The sequence below is a fragment of the Trichechus manatus genome, unplaced genomic scaffold (assembly GCF_000243295.1).
Source record: "Trichechus manatus latirostris isolate Lorelei unplaced genomic scaffold, TriManLat1.0 scaffold00096, whole genome shotgun sequence".
Classification (NCBI taxonomy): Eukaryota; Metazoa; Chordata; class Mammalia; order Sirenia; family Trichechidae; genus Trichechus; species Trichechus manatus.
The window spans coordinates 3,295,727-3,316,792 of record NW_004444032.1 but is presented as its reverse complement, the minus strand read 5'-3'; the positions used below and the strand labels follow the sequence as shown (position 1 = coordinate 3,316,792).

General features: G+C 42.0%; 2 protein-coding genes across 2 annotated transcripts in view; one reads left to right on the top strand and one right to left on the bottom strand.

Moving 5' to 3' along the window:
- Positions 1-19,974, bottom strand: part of DOCK4 (dedicator of cytokinesis 4) — a 481,731-nt gene extending 461,757 nt beyond the window's left edge. The window contains exon 1 of the mRNA XM_023737032.1: positions 19,654-19,974. Coding sequence (XP_023592800.1) covers positions 19,654-19,690 — 37 coding nt within the window. The 5' untranslated portion in view covers positions 19,691-19,974. The remainder of the gene's footprint in view (positions 1-19,653) is intronic.
- Positions 19,975-20,281: 307 nt separating this feature from the next.
- ZNF277 (zinc finger protein 277) overlaps positions 20,282-21,066 on the top strand; it is a 102,021-nt gene continuing 101,236 nt past the window's right edge. The window contains exon 1 of the mRNA XM_023737031.1: positions 20,282-20,381. Within this exon, the coding sequence (XP_023592799.1) occupies positions 20,291-20,381 (91 nt within the window). The 5' untranslated portion in view covers positions 20,282-20,290. The remainder of the gene's footprint in view (positions 20,382-21,066) is intronic.

Here is a 21,066-nt window from a genome sequence, read left to right as displayed (position 1 = left end):
AAAAAAAAAAATAACCTGACAGCTTCAAAGTCAACTCGGGAGCAGTCATCAGTACCATATACCCATAGTTCATTATTCAGAAAACTGATCAGAGAAGAGCAACAGCGCCCACTGAGCACAAGGCTGGGCAACAGCCAGACACAGGCGAGGAGCCAGCACACCTCACCCAGAGCTCCCTTATGGCTGCAAAGAGATTCTGGCCAACCTCCCTTCCAAACCATGCAACGAGTATTCAGAGGACCAAACACCTCGGGTAAAACAGGCACAGGTCGTCCTTATATACAAAAATACTCTCTTCCTTCAGCAAACGATCATGTAAGCCACAGGCCCACACAACACAATCTGGGATCTGCCAGGCAGATCAGCCTGAAATTCTGCTCTTTCAGGTTTAAAAGTAAGTGAGAAGCTATTCCTGTGGAGTGAAAGCACTCTTAATCTGTGGGGATGTAGTTAAAGACGTGGAGCTTTTCCTCAGAGAATTTATTGCTGAAGCTGCAAGCCAAGGAATGCCTGGGGCTACCAGAAGCTGGGAGAGACCAGAAAGGATCATCCCTTTCAGCTATCTCAGAGAACACAGCCCTGCTGAATTGGGTCTTCTCGCCTTCAGAACTGTGAAGCAATAAATTTCTGTCATTGTAAGCCACCTACTTTGTGGTACTTTGCTACAGAAGCCCTAGGAAACTGATACAATAATGAACTAACATATCCACTTTTGCTAGTTGTAAGTTCATTTTATATCTGAACAACTATCAAAAGTAGATACGTTAAAACATACAGTGAGAGTTTTCTAACTTCAAAAGGGCTGATTTCACTTATTTGAAGTACTGATATCACTTTACAGACTAATAACATATTAGAGATAATGTCCAATATTGGCAAGAAAGTGAGTAAACAGGCATGTTTAAATGTTATTGGTGGAAGTATACATCAGTACAACCTTTGGGGGAGATAATTTGGCAGGATTTATAAAAATTGTAAATATCCATCCCTTCTGACCGAGCAATTCCACTTTTAGGAATATATTCTACAGGGACATTCACGCATGTGTCGTTACATGAGTGTATGTATTTTCATATAATATAAACACAATAATCTTTGAGGAAGCATTGTTTAGAACAGCAAAATATTGGAAACCACATAGAAAGCTGTTTAAATAAATTATGATACAACCATATTGTGAGAATAGCATACAACTATTAAAAAGGAAACAGGATTATAGGGATGAAATGAATGGAACAGTAGATGTGCTTGTATCTCAACGTATCAACAATCATGAAGATGGCACAAGACCAGGCAATGTTTTTGTTCTGTTATACGTACGGTCATCATGAGTCAGACCAACTTAATGGCAAGTAAGAAAAACCAGATCTTTCTTTTGCCTGCTTTCAGGCAGCTTGGCACTGCCCCTCCTTGTAAACAATGGGTTCCCCAGACACTGGCTTCAGAAAGCTGGTGACCCCTTCCTGACTATGGGTATCTATCTCAAGAGTCACATGCCTTGGTCACTGGCACCTAGAGGTGTGAGCCAGTTCCTGCCCAAGGGGTTTTAGAAGCCCTTTTGCTCCTTCACAAACAGCCTCTAGCAATGACAATCCCCCACAGAGCTTGCAGAGGGTCTTGAGAGATAGAGTTATGAATGGTACCATAACCAATTATGTATTCTAACTAGTGCTGACTTCCATCTCTAACTTGAGGTCATCATAATAATCCCTTATGCTTGTAAAGCACTTTATAATTTACATGGCTTCACAAAAATGATCTCACTTGATTATGATAATTACACTATGAATAAGGAAGGCAGGTACTATTATCCCTGTTTTATGGAGGAGGAAACAAAAGCTTAGGATAGGACCCTCCCCACACTTAAAAACCAAAAAACCAAACCAAACCCATTGCCACTGAGTGGATTCCGACTCAAAGCAACCCTATACACTTGAAAGGGCTGTAAAAATGATAAGGAATCACATACGAAACCAGTAATACTGAACTACGGAGTCTCCAGTACACACCACAGTGGCAGTGTGGGGGCCATAGATGGTCCAGGGGACGCATCCACTGAGGATGGGCTGCACTTCGATGTTCTCGGCTAAAGATGGTGTCCGTTCTTCAAGATCTGGTCTGATCCACTACCTGATACAGACAAGTACATGTATAAATCACGTGGTAGATGGTCAACGTTCTGTAGAGGTGGAAATTAAGTACATACAGGAGCAAACTGATATAGTCCTTCAAACAAACTGCAGAGCTGGGCTGTCTTGACTCCATCACATTTTATTACCTGTGACTTACCTGCCTCGTCATTAAAATAGGAACAACCTCCTCCCTTCTACCTCACAAGGACTCTAAAGATCAAACAGGACAAGTGAGGAAGCATTCCGAATAGAAAAAAGTCACAAATAAATGGAACAGGGTATCACTGACTATTCTACTCACAAGAAAGTTATGATTTAAGCACTCAAGTCATACTCTATCAGGCCCTATGATTTCACAAGGGAGTCGGAACGTGGGTCATCCTCAGTGAGCTACATAGGGCAAAAGTAACTTGAAATAAAAGACACACTCAGTTTGACCATAACACTTAAATTATACGAGGGTGTTATCATTAGCTCTCTCTTGTGTTGCCACAGATCCCTCCCTGCGAGGCCCAGCAAGCCTCTATTTTCATACATTCTATTTTCACAACCTCTCTACCATCCTTCTGTCAGTGGAGGCTTGCTTGTTGCTATGATGCTGAACAGGATTCAGAAACACTTCTGGACTAAGACAGACTATGAAGAAAGAAAGGCTTGGTGATCTACTTCCAAAAATTAGCCAGTGAAAACCTTATGGGTATCATAAGCTGATCCATAACCAATCATGGGGATGGTACAGGACCAGGAGCATTTCATTCTGTTGTGCATGGGGTCAACTGGATGGCAGCTAATTACAACCACTACCACCCTTTCCCACATTATGCATGTACAGCCCTAAACTAAGTCAAACTGAGTCTTCATAGATCTTCTGACAAATGAAGACTACTGCAAGGCAGGAAGGTGTCTGCCCTCACTGGCTGCAGTTGAGAGAAGGGGTCACTTTGGCAGAGGGGCCTTCACAGCTCTACCCTTCGGGCAGATGGAGCCACAGCCTCCTCGAACCACGCTCTGCGGGCTGAGGCTCGGCCCACACTCCCTTCTGATGAGACCTACTGCAGTGATGGGCTGGGCTGGGGAACCTCACTGGGACATCACGGGGCACTTGACAGGGAGGAGATGGTCAAGCCAGCGCAGAGGTTTCAAGATCACAGGCTGCCCAACCATTAGCCTTGGCTCCATGTCAGTAGCCACTCTGTACCCCTGCATCCTAGCAGAGCTGCCTGGTCTTAATGGAGGTATTTCAATAATTATGCTTCAATAATAACTAGAGATTTTTGTCATCAGTTTATATATACGGTAATGGACACCCTCTAGTCCCACACCACCATCACCAACCAAAACAAAACAACTGAGCCAACAATGTAACTATGACCGTGCAGACTATACCACAGTGGTTAAGGGACCAGGTTCCAGAATCTGAAAGCAAATTAGAGATCTACAACTCATTAGCCTTGTGTTCCGGGGCAGGTTCTATTACATTCCCGTGCCTCAGTTTCCTCATTTCTAAAATAACAATAAGCATGGTACCCACATCATGCAGCTGATACATGAAATGATACATGAACAATTCGGCATGGTACCCAACACATAGTAAGAATTCAACAAAATTTTACTATTGTTATAAAATCAAGGCACTGCCTATAATTGTCTACATCATCACAAAATTTGGTGCCATTACTAACTTGAAATTAAGTTCACATTAGAACTAAGTAGAAATGTAAACATTAAGAATCTTCCAATTTTCCTTAATGAGATACCCACAGAAAACCTGCAGCATTCAGACCTAAGGTTCACCAAATGAGTTATAAGAATCCTTTTTAGAAAAATTAAAACAACAAAAATGTCAGTACCCCTTTAGAGGACTGCAAGAACTCTGTTTGGAGAATGACAGAATTTCAGAGGCCTATAAAAGAAGTCCAACTCATAGCGACCCTATAGGACAGAGTAGAACTACCCCCATAGGGTTTCTGAGACTGTACATCTTTATGGAAGCAGACAGCCACATATTTGTCTCACGGAGCAGCTGATGGGTTTGAACTGCCGACCTTTTGGTTAGCAGCCTAGCGCTTAACCACTGTACCACAGCAGCATGTTTGGTTTTGGGGTATAAAAGAAGTTGCTTATTTATTAGACAGAGCAACAAAAGTCATTCAGCAAAAATGCCATGGCTATGAGAGAGAAACGGATGGAGGGGGAGAGGATTCCTAATTTAATATTTTTGTATATACTTATTTTTATTTCTCTTTCCTTTTATTGTGGTAAAATACGTATCAAAAACCAAACCCACTGCTGTTGAGTCGATTTCGACTAATAGCAACCCTATGGGACAGGGCAGAACTGCCCCATAGGGTTTCCAAGGCTGTAAATCTTTAGGGAAGCAGGCTGCCTCATCTTTCTGCCATAGAGCGGCTGGTGGGTTCAAACCGTCGACCTTTCAGTTAGTAGCCAAAAGCTTAACCAATGCATCACCAGGGCTCCTTTTGGTAAAATCTATACCCAACTTTGCCATTTTAACCATTTTTAAATGTACAATTCAATGGCATTAATTATATTCACACTGTTGTACAACCATCATCACTATTTACTTCTAAAACTTTTTCATCACCCCAGTGTTTTTTTTTTTAAAGCAGTTAATCCTAGTACCTAGAGGAAAGAAACAGAATACTTGGAAAAGTCAACTATGAGACAGACTAGCATTTGTCAGTTACCTTTTTCCTTTAAATGCTCCTTAAAATATGCAAATGCCCATTTTAACTATGCCAAAACACTAAGAAGTTATAAAACTCAATACCAAAATAATTCATGTGTTACAACCATAATTACTTCTATAGCTAGAAAATTATTATCCTCATAAGAAAATCCCGGCAAATTGCTTAAAATGTTTCTCTTTTGAGTTAATCCAGGAGGGAAAAAATGAAAATCAGAGTTCAGTCATTTTTATGTCCCTGTGCCTAAAAAGACTTTATCTTCATCAATTACCTACATGCAAATAATTTTAAATGTCTTTGTCCATGCAATACCCACATTTCCTTGCTTTACGAGGGTGAGCTTCTCCACCGACCCCATTTTGAATTTCACTGCCACTTCTATGGAATAAAAACAAAGGAAAGCTTTCTTCCTCTGTTTCTTTGTCCTCTGTTCTTTGCAAGTCTTTGTCTAATCTACTCCAGAGAAATAGCGCCAGAAAGAAAATAGGAAGAGAAAGTAGAGAAATGAGAGTTTGTTTTTGCTTTAGAAGCCACCATTTCTCAGGTGGAAAATGAGAATGTCATCATGCCTTGATGACATTTCACCTTGTGTGTCACAATGATTAATAGTCTAATTTTTTCCAATTAGGGGAGTAAAAGCAACCAGTCAGAGGAATCTGACCAGTCTTGCACAATATGGTTTGTGAGTGCTGTAATTTGGATGTAGATGAGATCTGAGATGATTCTTTTCCTTTTGACAGCTAAGTATAATATTATATTTCCATTCATGAGCTCTTTTTTCACAAATGAAAAAGAAGCCTTTCAGAAAAAATGAGAAATTATTTCCAAATGTGACCCTTTCAAACAATGTTTTCTTTGAATTGGTACAGGATGACTCAATATGAGTATGGTGTTTAGTGTATTCATTTGAATATGTTAATAACCTTGGCAGTGCCTAATTAGAGATAGAAAAACTTATGGGAGTACAGTGGTTTTAAATGATATATACATATAAAACAATTCCATATGAAATTGCCAAAGAGCCGTCTTCAAGATAAGACATAAAGCTACAAATGCAGAAAACTGCCTGGTAGAAGAGACCAGCACACAGAGTAAACATCTCATATATCTCACTTTCCCCTACCTGAACACAAAAAAAAACATTTCAGAGGTGGAATATTCCAGACCGTTCCACTGACAACTAGTCAGAGTGCCCAAGGAAATCTTCATTTACATCTAATTTTAAAATTTCAAGAAAACTTGGAAATCACCTCATCCAACTCACCCATTTTACAGCTTGGAAAACTGAGGTCCTAAGAAGAAAAACCACTTGCTTATGTTCAGGTGTTAGAGAAATAACTGAAACTAGAACCCTGAGCTCTTTAATAAGATAAGCTCATGTCAGCCCTTTCAGATAGATATTTTATAGTATGATGGTATCAAACAAATATTTTTTTTTCTCCAGAGTGAACAGATTTATTATATGAATATAAATGGGGCAACCTGTGCCACCTGGCCTATGTGCTCTGGAAAAGGCAATAATGACATAACAACCCATAGCCCTGAAACCAGAAGATTTCTCAACTGCCACTTAAAACGTCAGCTCATCAAGAGAATCCGGACAGTAACTTCTTCAAAGCTTGTTGTAACAGGATTTTACCTGTAACGTTCCAGTTTCACTTCAAGGCATTCCCACAATTCAATAGTTTTCAAACTTCTGTTTTCACAGTCGAGTTTTGTTTTCTGTTTTTGTTTTTTTAATGAACTCTTACATAGAACCTCAACACATGAAACCAATGAAAGTAACATCTTAGCCTAATAAATTTATTTTATATTTTCAAATTCACTTTCGCTCAGAATTAAGTCAGTTAGTGAGAACTATGATGAGGGTTCCTGTTAGCCAACATCGCACCATGAATTAGAAAGAGGTCATCCATTCCTCTCAGCTGATCCATCCCCAAGCCAGGACGTACAGCCTGATGAGCAGAGCACAGCCAGATTCCCGATGGCCTTGCACGGGACACAATCTGCAATACTGTACATGGGCATGACATGTTGTTTCTAGCAGAGTGCTCTAATGAATCAGAAATCAAAAATGGGAAGCTACAAATAAAAACTGTAGACAATCTCTTCAGCATGCCATATATTTCTGTATTTTGCTTTGGTTGCACAGTGGAGTGAAAATTCTGTTTCTCACCAATAGCTAATTGCATATTTGGTAGCAGTTTTGTTTCTGCCTTTTGATAAAGCTTGACTTGTGATCTCAGGACACTCATTCTGAAAAAGCAGAGGCAGGAGACTTTTCTTACAAAGTTGCATCACTAAAAAGTCAGAAAAGCACCCAAAACTTGTAGTAAGTATGAAAAATGCCTAAGACACAGTGTTAGCCAGAAGATATTATACAACTGACCATTACATAGTGGCCACAGGAGGTGACAAACAGATGTGCCTGAGCCTCTTCTGGCATTCAAATGGAGCTCGGCAGCCAAATGCTGCTGTAGAGACTTTACTTGTGAATACTCTATTAAAAATTTAGGCCTACACACATCGACTCAAATACAATTTGCAATTTATTATGTAGCAGATACAATGCTAAGAAGATGATACAATAGGAAAAAAAAATCTAGTTCTACCTTCATTGAGTTTACAGTCTAGTGGTTAGCAGTAGGTTTCTTCATGAAATCACACTCCTAGCTTTCTTGTTTTCATTTTCTACCTTTTTATTTGTGTGTTTGTTTGTTTTTAAAGGGCAATTTTATAAAATCACAGAACAAATAGAACTTTGATGTATGTTTCAGAATTTATGTAGCTAATTTTATATACTTTTGACAAAATTCTATCAATTTCTGACAAATACTTGTCTTCCTCTGGGTCAATGCTTTGGAATGTGGGCGGCATGCTCCAAGCAACTCAGGCTGCTCTCATCTCCTCAAAGCCTGGTGTACTCATTCTGAACAACCTGATATGTAAACTTGATAACTGTAACACACTGAGCTTCCAGTTTTCTTCATCGTCCAAGAAATTCATTCATTCATTGATCTGACATTTATTGAGCCTACTAAATGTTAGTTCTGTGCTACCTCTAGGAAATCAAAGCTGAAAAGACAGCCTCTCTGCCCTCAAGGGCTTCACAAAATTATAGCAAAGGTGTTGTTGTATGCTGTCGAGCTGATTCCGACTCATAGTGACCCTATAGGACAGAGTAGAACTGCCCCACAGGGCTTCCTAGGCTGTAATCTTTACAGAGGCAGATTGCCACATCTTCCTCCAGCGGAGCAGCTAGAGGATTAGTACTGCCGACCTTTCAGTTAGCAGCCGAGCATTTAACCACTGTGCCACCAGGGCTCCTTATAAGCAAAGATAGATAATTTCAAAACAGCAGCAGCAAAGGCCCTGAGACACAGAGCACAGACATGGAACAAGAGACAGCGGTTTTCAATTTGGCCAGAAGTCAGAAAAAGAAGCTCTTAGAACACAGACACTGCAGATAGATTTTCTAGGTAATGAGGGGATACTGGCAGAGTTCCAGCAAGTGCAAAGGCATAGAGTCCAGGGCAACGTGGCACCTCCCATGAACTGGCAGCAGGAGTGCAGTGCCATGACAAGGCCATCGGCTTCAGATTCGAAACAACTCGTGTCTGCATCTTAGCTCAGCCACCTACCAAGCAGCTAGGTCACCTGGAACAGGTCACTCATACTCTCTAGGTTGGCTGTAAAGCTTGAGCGTGAATGCACAGGACCAATCACATAGTGCCTACCTCCTGGTAAGGATTCACCTTAAAGTTAATGTTACCTCTGTCTGCCCACTCTTGGTTTCTTATAACTTAAACACATACTGTGATTTTTATTTATTACTCCAAAAATCCCTGGAAGGAGAATAAACAACACGGGACCCACCTTTCTGCCTCTGCCTAGATTTAGAAGGAAACCACAAAAAAAGACCATTGTCCATGATACTTAACATCAGTCAAGTGACAGGAATGGATGGGGACAAGAGGGGGAGAGGCGGAAATTACCCAGAAGGAAAAGGAAGAAGGTTTCCAGCTATTTAAAGTTCAACTCCACTCAGGTGTTCATATTAGACAATCTCAGCAGCTGGTGACTCACTCCAATGGGAAGTATCTCAGAATGAAACTTCTATTCTTTTGTGGAAGTTCTCAGTTTTTCAGGATATGACACACTCCCTTCACAGGCCTGTTTCCTCAGGCCCACAAGTCCACATCACCATCCCAAGTCCTTATCTCCTTTTTAAAGCTTGAGAGGAAACTATTGGCCTCAACCTTCACACTGATTTCTCTGTGATATGTTTTATGCACTGCCTTAGCAAGCGAATGTTAAAAAAAAAATAAAAAAGAGTAACACAAACCTTGAAGGAATGTTGTGACTATTAAATCAGATAAAACTATGAAACATTTCTAGCTTCTTCACTCAGCCAAGGACCTAGGCCTACACCTCTTTGTATGCCCATCAAACTAGCCCAATACCTTACATTAACTAGGCATAGTCAATAAATAATCATCTAACATAAGTTTTCCATCAACGTATCATAGGATATGCCTTTCTATTTATCATTATGGAAGATACAAATGCAGCAGGTGAACTCTTAGAAGGATGTACTACTTACCATCATGAAATACATATATAAGGATAGAAGAAAATGGACTTTTTTTCTCCAAACATTGCTTTATTCTCTTCAGGGACGTGGCATTCAATACCCGACCTTTCGAAAACGAAGTACACCTGAAGTAACGTCCCAAATCAAATTTTCATATAATAAAACTTGATCTACCTGTTTTAAGTGCTAACCTAGATGGTTCAACCTGCCATCCCAGGTTTTGTTATAAAATAATTGTACCAGGGAGAAATGAACCATTCCAAGACTCCATTTCCATTGGTTGCTTTGATGGAACCCAAATTGATCTGAAGACTTCAGACAATGTGAGCAACTTTGCACTAATACCATTACACAGGTAAGCACATGCCCGAAGTTACTAATAGAAAACCATCATCAAATAGTCTGATTCAGTTAAGTACATGCTTCTGGGGGTGGGACAAGGAAGTCAGATCTCAGATCATAAAAGGGTCTCTGCTGAGTACATCTGTTACACGAGGTCAAGGATTCTCCTCTATTTTCTTGCTCTAACCCCTGAATATGTAATATTCCCCATATTTGCTAAACATAATCTCTTCAAGCTGTTGACTCTCTATGTTGATAAGCTTCTCCTGCATAAATTATCCCTGGGCCCACAGTCTCACAGGACAGAGTTTACCGAACAATGGAAAGTGAGCAGTGATACCAGCATCTGTCTTCTGCTTGAACACTTGATGGGGTGAGTAGCATTTTTATCTTAGGTGAACTTGTTTGAAGATCTTTTTCAAAGAGGTCTTGGGGCTCTTTTTCAGAGTTATGCCCCAAGGCCATCTGAAAGCACAGGTTCACTGTGGCTACTGGGAGATGAACAGGGCAGCGACACATCGATAAGTAATCCAGCTGCTGTAGCAAGGAAAGCGACATTAAAACCTTGGACCATAGTACTTCCTGGACCTAAGTAACAAACTAAATTCAGGCCCTCCAGACTCAACTTCTGCCAGTCTAACCTCCAATCATGACAGAAAACCTCTAATCATGAGAGGAAATACCACTCAGCTAATGAAAGAATTTATGTATTTTTTCTGATTATAAAAGAAATTGACATTAATTTTGGAAATTAATAAAAGAAGTAGGAAGTTGAAAAAAAGTCACTTCTCAGTTGTAACAATAGGTTGTAACAACACTGCAAAACGTAATTTTGTATCCTAATTCTTCACTTCTCATAAGATATTTTCCCATTTTAAAACTGATTAACATAATTTAGACATAATATCTCCTCTTCTAACTTGAGGCCATGAATATAAACATTCAGTCTTCTGAATCAATTTCTATAAGCTATGTTTGCGAGTATTAAAGGAAATTTAGAGTGCAGTTAATACAAATATAATTTTCCTAAAAAAACAAATTAGGGAAGGGGCAAACTTTTACTGATGGTGCAATTTTGTAAGAATGCTCCTATCTTATTTTTACTGGTTTGTCATCCAGACTTCTAGAGAAAACTTCAGAGACAGACTCCCAAATGTCAGGATAAGAAAATTTTAAAGACAGAGTCCCGAATGTCAGGATAATGGCAAGCAGGCTCTCCCCTCTCCTCTCCTCAGAGAATAGTCAGGAACGTTTTATCCAGGACCTGGGTCGGGGCCATTTTTAGTTACCTCACATACTTGTATGCCATGTTCCCAATGACAGACAGGGTTCTCCCACTGAGGAAAAAAAGGGCACAGAAGCAAATTTCTACATTACCACTTAAAGATTTTCTAGGAGACATTTTGAGGTTAATGCCCAATTAATACTCTAGTAAAAAATGTGTTGAAATCCTAACCCACTGCTTGTTTCTCTGTCACTAACAGACTACAAGGAAAACTACAATATCCAGTACACTCTGTTACTTACAAGGGCACCCACGAAATTACTTTTCTTATGAAGACGACACTTCTCAAAGACAAAATAGCATCTTCCATAGATTCCTTTCCACCCACCCACGAACCTTCCTGTCTTAGTTTCTGGAAATTGTCACTCTCAATGGAAGTACAAAGATGAGGTGGAAAGGTGGATGCCTCAGGCAGTAAAGGACATGCTCCAAGTTACATGTATCAATCCAGACTCTAGGGTTGGACACAGAGAGTGGGGGAGGAACAATGGGTCTTCCTGTCATCTTTCAGGTCATTGAGGCCATTCTGCTTAATGAAGGGAAGCCACCAATTGGTTCTCTTAATCCAGTTTCATCTGCCTTAGGGAAAATCTTCCCAAATTTTGGTAATAGGTTTTTTGTCAGACTTAATTCTGTCAGTATTATTAATGTTTACCTCTTTCTGTGTATTTATTGGTATTTCAGAGGGAAGTTACAAAAAACTACCTTGGGGGAAAGCAGCCTGATGCCAGCTTATGCTGGGATCCCTGACTTCAAATCGCATATTTTTCAGTAGTACAATGGTATAATTTTGAAAATTCTATGTTAGACCTTGTGGTTCCTAAGAGGTAGTACATATTTACCACAACATATACAAATATTTTGCTTTAGATATTTGAGCATTTTCCCATTTTTGGATGTGGGTATATACTTTTAGGTTACTTGAGGAATGCATAGATCTTGTTCATTGAAATATTATTTGTGCACTCTGTTTTTCAACATCTTGTTGGGGAAATCTCACAAACATGTACAATCTGGCATGAGATATTTGTTTGTGAGAAAGCTGTTACAGAAATAGAAACAACTAATGCCTTGGCCTGGCAATGCACTAGTGGGAGGCAAGACAAGACCATAAAATTTAGTTTAGTACCAGTTCTACATAGACAGCTCATATTTCTTACATAGAAGAGTCTCCTATGCCCATATTAATAAAGTGCTTCGAGATGACTGCTCTTTGGAAACTTAGGGTCTGTCACTTTAAAACTTAGACTAGGTCAGCAGACTACAAAATCAAAGTCAATACAATTAATAAAGTCTCATCTGGGTCAGTCACTTCAGTCATCACATATAAACACAATGACTCTGAAATGTGGCTCTCCAGCCCAGAATCTCTCTCCTTTGTTCCAGATCCACTTCCTACTAGATATTGCTACCCGAATGTTTTACAGGTATCTCAAACACAAGGTGGCCCAGCAGAACTTTTAATCTTATAGCATAAACCTACCCCACCTACAAAAATGTCTCTTTTGTTGAATGGCACCAATATTCACCCAGATGCCCAAGCCAGAAACCAGGATGACATCCTAAACTTCTTCCTTTCCCTAATTTCTCACATTCCATCCATTACCAAGCCATATGCTTCCATTTCCTAGATAGTCTCTGATCTGCCCACATTTCACAAAGCCAATGGATGCTAACCTGGGTCAAGTTCTTCTCTCTTACCTCAGCTACTGCAGTTACCTCTCTTTATTCATCTTTATGCTCTTCCCTCCTTCATAAGCAACAATATGTGTGCTATCAAGTTTACTACTACTATTTCCAACCAAAAAGATTTTTTTAAAAAAAGAATTTACTGATAATCTCCATATCCTAACCCAAAATAATTATTCTCACTCTGCATCTTCATTTATATGGTACACATCTTTTGTATAGTTTCCATCATTATCTACAATTACTTTGATTTCCTTTCTCACTTAACATTGTTATTGTTGTTGTTAGGTGCCACCAAGTAGATTTTCAACTGACAGCAACCCCATGTGACAGAGTAGAACTGCCCCATAGGGTTTTCTTGGCTGTAATCTTTACAGAAGCAGACTGCCAGACCTTTTTTTTCCTCTGCAGAGCCGATGAGTGGGTTCAAACCACCATCCTTTCAGTTAGCAGCGAGCACTTATCCATGGTACCACCAGGGCTCCCCTCATTACTTAACATTAGATACCTGGGATATATTTTAGAAATAGTGTTATTTATAAAATTATCCCATTTCACGGTCATATCATAGTTTGATGTGCTGATAACCAAAACCGATTCAACTATTCCCATATGGGGTATTTATGCTGGCTCTTTCACAGACAGCATGGCAATGAATAACTGTGTGCATAAAGTATTTTGTTTCTATTGATTTTTTTTTCATGTAAACTCTGAGGAGTGGGATTATCAATTCAAACTTCTGCTAACAATCATCATATTAAGTAATATGACTTAATGGGTAAGAGGGCAGGCTCTGTGCAGGACTTCTTGGGATCAAATCCTAGCTCTACCATTTCCTGTATGACCTTGTCTAGACAAGTTACTCAACTTCTCTATGGCTCAGTTTTCTGTTAAGTGTGGGTGAGAATGAAATTTTCTCTCATGGATTGGTCACGAGAATTAAATGAAAATTTTCATTCAATGACAAGTTCTTAGAACTGTGCCTGGCATGTAGCAAGGGCCCCATGAATGCTAATATATTCTTTTCCAAAAGGGTTGTGCTAATTCTGAATACAAATAGCAGGGTATAGTATATCAGTTTTACTGCAACTTTGTCACCAAAAGGTGTTAACAATGTTCAGGCAATTTTTATTTACTTAGTAGGTATCAAAAGATATCTTAGCACGCTTTTTTTTTCTTGAACGTGCTAGAGAGCAGAGCAGCTATTCTTTAAGTGAGTTTAAATTGCTTAAATGAAGATGGGCTTGGGGATCTTTACCTCGTCAGCTGAATATACTCAGGGCAAATAAGCTGACCAAGTCAATTTTTTTTTAAGAAAAAATGTTATACAAGCTGTCCTGTTTCTTTTAATAATGATTAGCAGCATGAAAACAAGTAGAAAACAATGTTGGTTAGTAATCCTATAGTTGGCAATATACCTCAAAGGACTCATTATATTTATTCTTCTTTTATAGTGGCCAGAGAGCTTTGTCAAAGAAAATTGTATAGAAGAGTCCAAAATTGGTCATTATGCAGTGTATCCCAATCTTTGTCAAAAAGATCCTTGCAGGAAGAAACCGGTGAACTTAAAGAGACAACTTAAACAATGCATGTGATTGCTTTGAATATTTGTTCAATCTTTAATGAGAAATATAAAAAGACAAACTTGGACTCATAGTGAAGGAAAAAGTATGATTATTAAATTCTAAGGAAAAATAGACACCGGTATCTGTTAAAAAGAATAAAAGAACCACCAATTCCATGCCAAACTCATGAAAGGAACTGAACTGAAAGTCCAATAAGGTCCAAGTTCCATTCAGCATGTAGCACTAAGACGGCATCAAGAGTATTGTTTTCTAAACTGTGTGTCAGGACCCATTAATGAGTCATTAAGGTAGAGTCCCTGGGTGGTGCAAATGGTTAAATGTTCAACTACTAGCCAAAAGGTTGGCAGTTCAAACTCGCCCATAAGCACCCTGGGAGACATGCCTGGCAATCTGCTTCCAAAAGGTCACAGCCTTGAAAACCCTATGGAACAGTTCCAACTCTGCACACATGGGGTTGCCACGAGTTAGCCTCTACTCGACAGCAACCAACAACAACAACAAAAAGGTGGAGTTCCTGAGTGGCGTAAATGGTTAAGTGCTCATCTACTAACCAAAAGGCTGGTGGTTCAAATCCACCCAGAGGTGCCTTGGAAAAAAGTCCTGGTAGTGTACTTCCAAAAGATCACAGCCATTGAACACCCTATGGAGCACAGTTCTACTCTGAAATATAGTCACCATGAGTTGAATCAACTCAACAGCAACTGGTTTGATTTGGTCTTTGGGTTAAGTCAGTTTAGTGGTCAACATTTTTTCAAATGAAAAAGTAAAGAAGATAATGCATATAACACAGAGCATACACAGGTATTATTTCAATTATGTATATGTGGAGGTACTAATGGGTATTTGTGTATACAGTAGATCAGAAATTAAACATTTCTTATTATGGATCATAGTCAAATAAGATTAAAATCCACTGATCTAGAGTAATGATTTAGCCTCAGTGAAGTTATTTTATCATGTCTTAAGCGGAAATTACCATTCCACTCCAGAGAGTAGATTCAAATAACAAAATAATTTCACTACTATTTTTCAACTATAAAACACGGTATAATATGCTATAGTTACACTATTTTGGCTGGGTTTCCTTAGAGTCTAATGTTGTTCCAGCATATATGCTCACAGCATACAGTCACTACGCTAGAGCTTGGACATACTATATCAAAGACGATTCTAAAAATCAAGCCTCCTTTTGGTAAGGAGTCGAGCTAGAGACAACAAAACCTCATGCTTCCTGAAAATTTTTTCATTTATTTTGTAGTACCTACTGTTAACAGCCTCTGGAAAAACCAGATCAGAGAGGACGGGCAACATCTCTATGTTACCGTGGGCCGCTTGTGAAAGAATTGTCACTTAGGAGAATGAGCCAGAGAGGGAAACATTTTTATAGGCTACTGCCAGAGGAGGCCAGATGAAGGACATCAGTTGCCATCCCACTGTCTGCAAAGCCATTCAATGAAGATATAAATCAGTCCTCTTGGCTTCCCACTTAAAGCTTAGACTCTCATGCCAGGTTCAAAATGCCACAAACAAATCCAAGCAGCACACCATGACTTACCTACACATGTTATCTAGACACATCATGGCACCACAAATAGGAAACTGAAAACAGCTAAGAGAAAAGGTGCACTGCCTTAGAATTCTCTCCCACACCCACCACCGTTCTCAAGGGAAAGCCACTCTGAAGATCCTGTATAAATAAGAGAAGGTGCCTCTCCTCTGGAAGAGAAGGCCTTTAAAAAGAAACATAATCCCTACTCCAATGAGTTAAAAAATCACTTCATGAGAAATGAGGGTCACGAATATTCTTAAGAGCTTAGTGATCCTTCACTATACCATACAGTGATACTATAATACTTTGTTCCTAAAATGAAAGTCGTGACCTTCAGATGAGCTTGTTCTGAGAGTTTTGTTTCTTGTAAAGCTCACGGACTTTTCGAACTGATCAATCCATCCCATGTTCCCCAGGCAAGCTTAGCCAGGCTCGCACACGTAAAACATCTGGCTAGCTTTGAGATGTACAGTCTGTGGCACAACAAGAATCGCTGGCTCACCTAGAAACACTGCGCATAAATGCTTGTTGAACAAATGAATGCAGGAACATACTTGCAATGCTCTTAACTTTCTCTGTGAATCATTCCCACTACCTTGGGGAGGGGAGATGACAGATGAGGGAATGCAAGAGGCAGATAGTGATTGTGAGGACATTTATGAGGGGACGATCAAGGGGGCATTAGTCACTGCCCACGGAGCTCCTACTGGAGGGAGAGAATCAAACAGATTAAGAAAGCAAGCAACCATCACTTCATTTCCTGGTAGCTTGCCAGGTAGATTTTGCTTACCTTTGATCTTAGTTAAAAACCATGGGGGGCATGTCACAGCAAAAGTGCCTTTCTCATTGCAATCTCCACACAGTAGAGATGTTTTCTATCCAAAGGACACATTTGTTGGAAAAACTCTACAGATTCAGCATCAGGAAGGACCTTAGATATCACTTGACACAGAGGCTGGGAGCCAGAGGGGTAAAGTCAATTAGAATCTCCCAAGATAAAATACTCCTATCGTTGTGCCTACTAGTATGTTTTTAAAAAAAACAAGCTTCCCTATCCCTCAGGACTATAGTTTTACTGCTATACCTATCTAATCCCCTAGAATCACTATGCATACAATGTTTTAAGATAATTTTCGATTAAATGGAGGAGACAATGCCAACACATCAGCTTTGAAAAGGAATTTCTATCTCTGATACATCTTATTACAGGTATAAAATCTAAGTAGTTTTATCGATGTTTACAGTATATTGCTTAAAATTTAAGCATAAATATATAAAGACACATAATTATCCCATACATATACGATGGTGGGTAAGAAATGTCACCGCAGAAATATAAAATTTACACTGAAATTTCAGGTATTCCTGAAAGTTGTAAGTTGTAAGAAAAAAGTTGTAAGAATTGATTTATTTCAACAAATGAGGAAACTGAATTACTACTACATCTACCGGCCAACAAACATCTGTGCCCATAAAATATCTTTTCTTTGGTGTTTATAAAAATTACATGAGAAAAGCACATACACGAACCAAGGTTAAAAAAAAAAAAAAAAAACTTGCAGCACAGGCAGCTAAACAGTGCTCTCCATGGTGAGAAATAAAGTCCACACAAAAGTATGTTAGCAAAATTTTCACAACACATACACACATTCACACACGCCTAACAGATGGATTCTCAAAAACAGCAAAGCATTCCACAAGCCAAATGCTCAAAAATTAATGATAAAAGATGAATAGCATTCCTATATATGTGATAGTGTAGAAATGGGTAGGACAGCAGTAAGTCCCGGCACCCCTCAATCTCCTTTTCCGAAATGTGTGCAGACCCTCCCACCTCCCCCTACTCAACAGCCAAATCACAACCCCCCAAACCCGAAGTGTCCGCTGCAACCCAAAACACCTGACTGATAATATCCAGTTTGCCATTCCAGGAAATCCCAGAGTGTTTTTTAAGTCTCTGCCCACAGCTTGTAAAGAAAGGCGAAAGAAGAGCTACGTAATAGATACCAGCACCCCAGCTGTGACCTGGCACATAAAGAAATCAAGAAAATAAATCCCATCAATTACCTGTATAATTTAACACTTGGAAGAAAGCAACACCTGGGATTGACTCCAAACTGGATGGAGTCGCCTGAATGGGTCTGCACTTCCTGCACTAAGTGTTAAGCCCGGTGAGGAGACAATGCTCTCCCGTTCCTCACCAGTTCAGCAAAGGCAAAATCTTTTTCCCAGCAAGAGTTAATCTATCCAAAAAAGAAGGGAATCAAGAGAAGGAAAATAACAACCACCCAAGATCCACTCCTACCAGTAGAGTGCCTGGCAAAGGCTACCCCTGAACTTTTAAGAGAGGGAAAGACCCCGAAGGTGGGTTCAGGACTAGCTATTGTCTTGCTAACAAGTCACAATCCAGAATGGAAGCTAATGTAAAATATGGGATAACTTTAATTATAAAGCCCTTTCAGTGGACTCCAAATCCTGTCCCCAGGAGAAGTTTAGGAAAAAAAAAAGTCCCCCGTGACTATGACTCCCTAGAAAGGCTTTCCAGATTTTTTAAATTGCAGCAAAATAAATTTAGAGCATAAGCAGGTTATCTATGCATAGTCTAAAGCATTAGATCTGCTCCCAATTAAAAAAAAAAAAAAGTACATCAATCGGCAGGAAAGGACATTATAGGAAATAAAAATTGTTAGTAAAATCCATAACGCTTTCTCTGGGTTAGATCTTCCGGGAGGTTATAATTGCATTTGGCCGCTGCAGGCTTGTCAGAAAGCTGCGCTTTTTAATAGTCACAACCCTAAAAGGAGTAACTGTCAAGGGGCGACCCAGCTGAAATCAAACAACAAAAACGGGAACTGTAATTGGCCTCAAATGGGAGGAGGGAAAGGAAGGGAGACTCTTGTATTCATCAGTCAACATTAATGTCCTTTGTTGTTCACCTTTGAACAGAACAGCGAGCGCTACCCTGTTCCTTTTTCTCTGAACGCCAGTGTGAGTCAGGGTAGTCCTTTCCTAAAAACTGCCTCCCAGCATAGAAGACCTAGGCTTTCCGATTCCCCACCCCATTATTACTCCACAGCCGCCCGCCACCACCCCCACCGCGCTCACCCAGCTCCCCTCCAAGGACCAGAGAGCGCAGCGGCGCGGATGTTGAAATTTACCAACCTCCCCCCTCCCAACACACACCCCATAAAACCGGGGTGGGAGGAGGACTGAGGCTTGGACCGGGCTCGGTCTGTCAGCAGCTCTTTGAGGGCTGTGCCACACTCGGCACTCCGGGAATGTTGACGCGAGCCTGAGGGACGGTTCTGCGCCTCCCTTCTGTTTGCGGTTGCTCTCTCCGCAAGGTTGTTGTTGTCTCCCTCCACACCCTGGCAAATCGCTGCAACCCACTGCCGTCCCCTCGCCGCTTTGGGGAAGGAGAGGAGCCCCGTTCACCCTCTTTCCAACTTGACACGCAAACGCCCCGCCGCCACTCCAAACTCCGCAGGCAGAGCCGGGAGTCGGCGGGTGGCCGCGCGCTTCCAGCGGTCCTGGCGCTCCGGGAGCGGTGCCGGGTGCGCCGAGCGGGCGGTGCGGGCTAGACCCCCCGCAGGTGGGCGGACGAGGCACTTACGCACGGGGCTGGCTCGGCAAACCCGGGACCCGCTGCGCAATGCCAAGACTAGGCATTTCCAGCCGCGGGGCGCGAGAGAGGCGCGGGGACAAGGACGCGAAATGCGCACCCGCTCGAGGCAGAGCGGGATAAAAGTTGGCTCCGCGGAGACTCACCCACGCCGTATTTCTCGTGCTCCGTAGGTATCCACATGGCTAAAGGGGCTCCAGGGTCTTCAGGCTTTGTAATCCCCGCGCCCCGTCTCCTGCTCACAACAATGCACCGCACCCGGGTAGCGGCTGCAGAGCTAGAGCCCGTCGGCTCCGCGCGGGTGGCAGGCGCTGGGCAGGGTCTGCCCTGGAGGCGCCCGAGCCCGGCGTTGACACCGCGCCGCCGAGGCTGCGCCGCCCGCAGCTCTCCCGGGAGCGGCTGCTTAGAGTCGTCCGACGCGCTACCGGGAACCAGGCAGCGCAGTCATTGTCCTGATTCACTGAACTAAGTGAACACGCCGGGGCACTCTCGGGCGCACCCCCGCCCGCCCTCGCCTAGTCCAGCCCTCCCCTCCTCGCGCCCCCAAGGCACGCTGGGAATTGTAGTCCTCGGTCTCCATCCCGGAAAGGGGCGTGGCATGAGTAGATAGGGGCGGGGATCAAGTGCCTCTCGCCGCGTCCTATTAGCCCAGAGCGTGACGGCGCCGCGTGGGCTTGGAGGTAACTCGGCGCTGATGGGGAGATCGCCTTCAGCCGCGTTTCCATTGGTCTACGCACGCTCCTCCCCGCCCCGTGGGCCTCCCTTTTTCTTCTCGGCAGGGAAATGGCTGCTCCCCAGACCCAGGGGGCTGCTGCCGGAGGGGAGCAGGGCCGTGATGGCAGCCACAGCGGAGTTGGGGATGTTGGTTTTGAGGGTGAGTTTGGTGCCCCTGGGGTGTGGGTGGTTTTTATTCCTTTCTCTCTGACCGGGAGTGCAGCGGATCGCTGGTCCGACCCTGGGGGGCCCGGCAGCTTCGAGGATACCTAGGCGCTAGGGGGCCATGGGCGGGGCCCGGCGAGACGGGCAGTCCTAGGGGGCGGAGGAAAGGGGATGGATTGGCCTTCCCCGCAGCTAGGGGAAGTTTTCCTGGTGTCAGTCTTCCCGTTTGGAGCTCCCAGCTTTGCCCTGTCTATAGAATGAGTGTGGGTCAGGTCAGGTTCACGCGTGTGTGATTATAACCCTGAGATTAGCAGCTCTTTTTCCTTTTTTTCCTCACCAGTACCCCGCCTCCGCCTCGGTTTGGCCTTGGGAGGTGTGTTTTATTTGAGTTTGGGCGGATTTCCAGTAGCCGACTGGTCACTGCTCTCCGCTCTACAGATTTGCCCAGCTGCTGGCTGTAGCGGCCTCTAAAGGGAAAGCGTGTGTGTCTCAGGCTCCCCTCTGCTCGTTGACTGCGGAAATCACTGTGAAGCCTGGGACATCTTCCCAGGCTGGATCCTTAGAGAAGGAGGAAAGGAAGTGTTAATTTGCGCTCTTGGCTTCAGAGAAAATTTGAAAAGGGTTATGAAAATCATCACAGGCACTTTGCTGTATCTGACATTCACATTGTACTCTGATCC